The 7883-nt window shown below is 40.2% G+C and overlaps 1 protein-coding gene across 1 annotated transcript; it reads right to left on the bottom strand.

Annotated features, from left to right (window-relative positions):
• Positions 1–6805: 6805 nt before the first annotated feature.
• On the bottom strand, positions 6806–7511 carry LOC100347148 (large ribosomal subunit protein uL6). The gene has a single exon (XM_051848314.3). It carries the CDS (start codon positions 7477–7479, stop codon positions 6901–6903), a length of 579 nt encoding a protein of 192 aa, XP_051704274.2. The 5' UTR covers positions 7480–7511; the 3' UTR covers positions 6806–6900.
• Positions 7512–7883: the final 372 nt, after the last annotated feature.

Genomic DNA, 7883 nt, shown 5'->3' with positions numbered 1-7883 from the left:
AGTCACCCACTTTTGGCTCACATATGTGGTGAGCAGTAGGTTCGCTGGGGGACTGACCACAGCAGACAGCACCAATCTGTGACTCTGCAGATCATGGCTACAGTGGTACATATGAGATGTACAGTGGTACATATGAGATGTGGGGTTGTTTTCTGTGTTACTCTCCAGCACTTGTGCTGATCTGCTGGGTCCCAGTTTCCAACACCTATGACATTGTCAATTTTAGTGCCTGAGCTGTGACTGACAGAGCAATCCTAAAATGTGTATATTATTTTGATGTAGTTTCTGTATCCCTGAAATAATTGAAGCAATTCTATTTCATGAAGTCATCTGACATTGTTAGTTAGTTTGTTTTTGACAGGCAAAGTTAGACAGTGAGAGAGAGAGAGAGAGAGAGAGAGAGGTCTTCCTTTTTCTGTTGGTTCACTGCTCAATGGCCGCTGCGGCCAGCGCACTGCCCGATTCGAAGGCAGGAGCCAGGTGCTTCCTCTTTGTCTCCCATGTGGGTGCAGGGGCCAAGCACTTGGGCCATCCTCCACTGCACTCCCAGGCCACAGCAGAGAGCTGGCCTGGAAGAGGAGCAACCGGGACAGAATCCGGTGCCCCAACCAGGACTAGAACCTGGGGTGCTGGTGCCACAGGCAGAGGATTAGCCTAGTGAGCCGCAGCACCGGCCTGAAGCCATCTGACATTTTACCATTAGCTCTACTTTATCAAACTAGCAGACTTTGGGGGGAAAGCAAAAACAATGTAAACTTCTTTTCATTCTCACGTGAAATGATCCTTTAGTAGTTTTATATATACATATGTAAATATAAACTGTTAATATATTAGCACTTTTACTACTAAAACTTACTTTTGTCTTATTTAAGTAACGATTGAAATAGCTATGTCATGGACAGGGTTTTGGTGTAGTGGTTGACATCCTTGAGATGCCCACTTCCCCTATCTAAGTGCCTGTTTTTCATTCCTTGCTCTGCTTCCTGTTCTCTGGAAGCAATGGTTATGGCTCCAGTACCCGGGTACGCACTATCCACATGGTAGACCCAGATGGAGTTCTGGGCTGCTGGCTGCGGCCTGGCCCAGTCCTGGGAATTACAGGAGTGTATAAGCGTATGCTCCCTCTATCGCCACTTATCACTCTGCCTTACAAATAAATAAAAATAAATAAATTAAACTTCAAATAGTGAAAACTGTCTTAGGTACTTTGGCTAGAATTTGTTATGCCTTTCTATATATGTTTTAACAATGTATTTCTGTTTGCAATATAGGCATACCTTTGATAGTAAGGTTCTAGTTAAAAATTTTCAAACCTAATAATTTATAACTAGAAATTCTAATATGTTGTCAAATACTGTGATTAATATATTTTGACCTATTTCTACTCTTTTATTCATTGGATAGTTTCATATGACTTTATGACCTATAACCAAAAGTAAAATTATATGCTCTCAACTCATCTGCTGTGTGGCAATGGATGGGAAAGAATTACCAAAAATTTAAGTGTGACATATCTTGTGGGTACCAACAACAAAAATATCAGACCCTACCAGTGTGTTTAGTCCACCTGTAGCCCTTCCACCAATTGCAGAAAAGTTTGAAACTCTGCCCATTTTACTTTATAGTCACAGGTTACTTAGGCATTGAGGAGGACTTGCCTCCTTAGACAAACAAAGCATACACAACTCATTACTTTTGGTGTGAGTTTGAGGTCCAAGGGATAGGATTGGGGGTTCAAATGTGACAGTGTCTGGCCAGCTGGCCTTGGGTTTATTTGGTATTGAAATCACCTCAATATTTGTATGTGGGAGGGATGGAGTGATCCAAGGGCAATACATACAAGTGAAGTGTACTAAATGTTTCCTTCTTTCTCAGAGAATAGGATAGCAGCTGCATCCTGGTCTCCCCAGAGTTCTTGCTGTCAGATAGCTTTGGGCTGTGATATAAGCCTTAACTTCATTATTGTTAATATTGTGTCCTTGCCTGCAATAAATTGTCAATTTGTAGGCATTGTCATTTGGGGCCTGTAAATCGTCCTTATCAATTGAACCCTCTACCTACCACTGTGCACTGAGCAGCATTATATTTGTGAAACCAATTCACATTAATGGATACAACACTAATTACCTCTTATTTCCTGCTGCCTTCATATTTCCACTGCAAGAAAATACTGCTGTTTATTTTTCCATTATCTTACTGTTAGATAGTTATGCTGCATTTTATGTTAAAAACAGTGCTTCAGTTACCATTCTGAGTCTTCTGTATACCTGTAGGATGACAGAGGATGTAATTCCAGTTTTATAAGTGTTCAAGGTCAGTAGTCAGCAGGGAAATGCAAATAAAAACATGATGAGGTATCAGCTCACCCTAATTAGAACGGCTATTACCCAAAAACCAAAGAACAGTAAATGCTGGCTAGGATGAGGGAGAAAAGGTCGCCTCATCCACTGTTGGTTGGACTGTAAACCAGTGCAACCATTATGGAAGACAGTATGGCGATTCCTCAGAGACCTGAAAATAGATCCGCCATACGACGCAGTCACCCCAAGACTGGGAATTTACTCAAGGGAAATGAAACCAGCATATGAGTTCTCTGTACACAAACCAATGTTTATTACAGCTCAGTTCCTAGTAGCTAAGATATGGAATCAACCCAGATGTCCATCAACTGATGACTGGATAAAGAAAATGTAGCATATATAAACTATAGAATACTACTTAGTCATAAAAAAAAAAGAAATCATATCTTTTGCAACAAAATGGATGCAAGCAGAAACCATTATGTTTAGTGAAATAAGCCAGTCTCAGAAACACAAATATGTTTTCTCTGATATCTGGCAGTTAATATGGAATACCAAAAACTGTATATGGAATGAAATGGGCATGTTGGGATATGATTGTCATGTATTAGCCCTTGTACTCACATCTGCGGAACTGTAGTGCTCCTACTTTCTACTCGTTGAATATTATAATTAGTGGTGAACTAAGTCTGTTAATATAGAGTGCATTAAAATTATGTCTTTGTTGGGGCCGGCACTGTGGCGTAGCAGGTAGAGCTGCCGCCTGCAGTCCCGGCATCCCTTATGGGCACCTGTTTGAGTCCTGGGTGCTCCACTTTTGATTCAGCTCTCTGCTATGGCCTGGGAAAGCAGTAGTATATGGTCCAAGTCCTTGGGGCCCTGCACCCACATGGGAGAACTGGAGGAAGCTCCTGGCTCCTGGCTTCGGATCGGCACAGAACCGGCCGTAGCGGCCATTTTGGGGGTGAACCAACGGAAGGAAGACAATTTCTCTCTGTCTCTCTCTCACTGTCTAACTCTACCTGTCAAATAAAATAAAAATCTGCCTTTACAAAAACCAGTGGGGGATATTGGAGGAAAATCAGGGGAATGACAAAAGTGTGGTTGTCTTCTTGGAACTGTGCATTTGGAGTGCATAAAAATCTGTTCTCTTTGTGTGAATAAATATTTAAAGTAAATAAGTATATCACTTTTGGAAAAATAATAACGTGGTTGTCAAAGCCCCATTATAATCTGTACCATACAGTAGAATATCTGCCAATTTGGGAGTCTACATTATATTATTTGAAAACTTGGCTGCTATGATTATATGCCTGGGTAACATGAAATGTCAAATTAGTACTTCATTGAAAATGAGCTATTAATACAAATTTTATAAAGCAATACTTACAATCTCATGGTGACGTGAATTCTGAATATGTTAGTTAAACATCACTCAGGCAGCTTCTCCCTCTCTCTTTCTTTGGAAATGAAGTCTAAGAGCTGTCCTCTGGGAGCAATAATGATAAGCATAGGGGAAATATTAATATGACCTTGCCTCACCTTCTTTTAGAGCGTCTATCCATCTCTCTGCACTCAGGACAGAGAATAATTAGACAAGTCATGAACTTTTTACATTTCTTACAATACTCTCTATGCTTCCCTTAAATTCTGCTCTGACAATGCCAGTATATTCATTTAGTCACACTACAGCAAGTTGTAAAATACCTGTAATATGCAAGGCACCCTTCTGAATGCTGGGAAGAGGTAATGAACAAAGCACTCAAACCTCCCAGCTTTCATGGAGCTGAAGTTTTAACTGGAGACGATGAGAAACATAATAAATAGGCAATCAAGTCATGCTATGTCAAATGATGAGAAACTTATAGAGAAATTAATGTGAGGGCGTGCTAGTGAAATCTCAGGAGCTTCTACATACATAGAATGGTCAGTGAAGAAAGAGACAAAAGGAGGACACGCAGGATAGTTAAGTTCATCTCCTGCAGGATTATACCAGCAGGAAACAAACAAACAGGATCCACAGAGGCTTGTAAGAAGCATGGCTGAGGTGCCTGCCCTGCGAGCACAGTGAATTAGGGTGCAGGGGGAGGGTCCTGTGTCAGGAGGCAAAATGAAAGAAGCTTCAGGCTGGATCTGAAATGTGCTGGGAGGGACTGTGCTTTGGGACACACAGAGAGGAATCTACCAGCGAGTTTCGGAGCATACGTCCTTTTCCTTCAAAACAATATTAAGCAACGGTTATTTTATATCACCAAATTTTCTCATACCATCTACATAGAATATAATTGTAGTATACTTATAGCTGAAGTCTATAAAATGGAGTAACAGGGTAAAATAAAAGAGATATTTATCCAGCATCAAATATGCACCCAGTGGCATTAGATATTAAAATATTATTGGAGCAGGCATTTACTCTAGCAGGCACGATGTTCATGTCGATAACTGCGATGCCTGGGTTGATTCCCATCTCTGGCTTCTCACTCCTGCTTCCTGCTAATTCAGACCCTGGGAGGCAGCAGGGAATAGCTCAAGTAATTGGTCTCTGCCATGCACAAGAGAGTCCTGGGTTATGTTCCTAGCCTCTGGCTTCAGGTTTTACCCAGTCCTATTTGTTGTGGGCCCTGGGGAGTAACCAGTTGCTGAAAGTGCACTCTCTCTCTCTCTCTCTCTCTCTGTCTCTTTCCCTCCATCCCTCCCTCCCTCCCTCCCTCTCTCTATCACTTTCTCTCACCCTCTCTCTCTCTCTGTGTCTCAAATAAACAAATAAATACATAAAATATTTCCACCTTAATTCATAACAAAATTATAGTCAAATTACTATCTTTATTTCACAATAAGAAAGTTAAATAAAGAAGACTGTAGATTACCCACTAGAAAAGACTGGACCTGGAATTCATGTCCAAGCATATCTAATTCAAAAACTCTTAAAATTGTACCATAGAGGAACTTATTACTTCACCGTATTTCATTTTTAAGGTTTAAAGCAGATAATTATATCTATTCACTTCTCTCTATATATATTCTTTATCTAACGTAACTATATAGCTTGATGGAGAAGTAGAACATAAAGATGATAGGACATAGTCATTTCTCAGAATTTTTAATATAGAGCCAATGGCTCTTTCAACAAACTTTGTTGAATCCTCTGAATAATCTAGTACTCTACTAGGAATAAAAACCAAAAGGTACATGAAACATTGTCATTATTCAAAAGTCTCACAGCTTGGTGACCTAGTTTAAAACAACCAAACGGTATCCAAGATGTATGGCAAAAGCAAACATTCCATCCAGATGTGGTGTAGAGGCTGTGTTTCCATAGAGAAAACTTGAATAGAATATCTCATTTGTTCTAGTTGAATGCTCCTGTTAACTTTCTGACATTTTACAACACAAGTTAGCAGATAACAAATATCTTAGGTTTTAAAGTAATACTTGGTGCTTTTTTGGCATGGACACTAACACCAGAAAATCATTAGAATTTGATAAACTGACTTCTGCAATGAGCTCTTGCTGTGATGGGCAAGATGCCGCTTGGGTGCCCACATCCCACATTAGAATGCCTGGTTCAAATCCTGCGTACAGTTCTTCTGATCCAGCTTCCTGCTAACACACACCATGGGAGGCGGCAGGTGATGGCTTGAGTGTCCAGGATCCTGTGGCCCACATGGGGGACCAAGATTGAATTCTGGCTTCCTAGCCTCAGTCTGGTCCACCCTTCACTGTTGTAGGTGGACCTAAGATATCAACATCTATCTCTCCCTCCCTCGCTCCCTCCATTTGAAATAAAATGTTGTAGATGGATCTAAGATCCCTCTCTCTCTCTCACTCTCTTTCTCTCTCTCCCTTTGCAATGAAATGAAAATAAAGAAATAAATTCTCTAAATAAATAAAATGATAAAAACTTTAAGGTTTGAGCTTCAAACTGTAAAGATGTGTAAATCTTCAATTCTATCTTCTCTCAAGGTAAAGCTGAAAAAAATACAACTTTTCTCATAGATCCATCAGGGAGCTGAAGTTACAGGTGATAGAAAAACAAAACCTGAGATGTCCCAAATTTAGTTTCAGGAGCCAGAGGATAGAAGGCGAAAGAGACAAGGAGAGTTAATTCATTACCATCTATGAATAAAGCAAAAAGACTCTTGGAATCTTAACTTAAATCCCATCAAGTCTGAAAACAAAAGCCATAAGCCCAGTTTACACATAAAGGTTCTGAACTGGGAACTGTAACCCATGCCAAGGCCTCAATTGCTTCTCCTGTTTCAGAGTTTTCTCCCTTTTTTGCATTGCTCTGCTGATCTTATTGTTAGCCGATGAGGTTTCAGGCCCTTTTCTGCTCCCAATTCCAGCTTCGTAGGTATGCACACACACCAGGAGGCGGCAGGTGAAGGCTTCCTTCACCCACATGTAAGACCTGAATTCAGATTCCAGCTCCTGGCTGTGACCTGACACAGTCTCAATTATTGCAGACATCTAGGGAATGAAACAGTGGATGGGAACACTGTATATTTTTTTTTCAAATCAATAATCTTTTATTGCATTATTAAAATACCACAAGACACAATCTGGGTTCTTGTTTCTGCAGCCGGATAACTTTTAGGTCTTATTCATCAGCCTGTTGAACTGTTCCTTTTTCAGAGACATAGATACCATCCAAAAATTTTCTGATATCTTTATTTTTAACTGTTGTTGCCTGCTGAATCAAAGCAGCTGAATTTGAAACAAGTTCAATGTCATTTCCTTCAAGCACTAATTCATCTTTCTGGGCTTGAGACACTGAACAGGCAACACCTGGCCTCATCCGAACCCTTCGGATGTACTTTTCACCCAAGAAATTTCTAATTTCAACAAGAGACCCATTCTCTTGAATAACCACGTTGATGGGGAAGTGAGCATACACTGACCTCATCTTGTATCGGAAGCCCAGTGTAACTCCCTTGATCATATTCTGTACGTGACTACAGATCGTGCGAACAGTTGCCAGTTCCTTTCTATTTCCCCACCATTTGTCAACCCGGAGCCTCTTCTTTTTCTTTCCCAGGAGACTGAGTTCCACATTGATGTGGTTGAAGTCCCTCCGCAGGGTTCCTCTGGGCCCCTTCACAATGACTGTGCGCCCCTTCAGACTGATGTCGACATTTTCTGGGATGTCGACCGTCTGATTGCTGAGAATGGTCTTCATTCTCGCAGTAGATGCGGCAAAGAGAGCGGGAACACTGTATATTTTATTCCTCTGCCTCTTCAGCTCTCAATGGGTAAGTTTTTAAAGTCATCAATCTAATATTTAATAAAATACATAATGTATAAAAACAACATTTCTCCATGACTGAGCAGAATTTTTATATTTATGCTACACTGTTTAAACATTTAAATCAATCTACATGTTATTACATATAAGAAGGAATTATTTGATTATGTTAGTAGATTTGGAAATTCATTCCAGAAAATTCAACACTCAAAGTAAAAACACTTATAAACTAAGAATGAATTTTAACTTCCTCCACTTGATAAGAAACATCTACAAAAGAGAAATCTATGGCACACGTCCCACTAAATGGCTAGGTTTTTTTTGACAGGCAGAGTGGA

Source organism: Oryctolagus cuniculus, chromosome 8 (assembly GCF_051225735.1).
Source record: "Oryctolagus cuniculus isolate XC-2025 breed Fujian yellow rabbit chromosome 8, ASM5122573v1, whole genome shotgun sequence".
NCBI classification, from domain to species: domain Eukaryota; kingdom Metazoa; phylum Chordata; class Mammalia; order Lagomorpha; family Leporidae; genus Oryctolagus; species Oryctolagus cuniculus.
This window is presented reverse-complemented; position numbering and strand designations above follow the sequence as displayed.

Excerpts from the sequence above, each read along its gene's own strand:
- LOC100347148 (XM_051848314.3), bottom strand. The coding sequence starts at position 7,479 with ATGAAGACCATTCTCAGCAATCAGACGGTCGACATCCCAGAAAATGTC.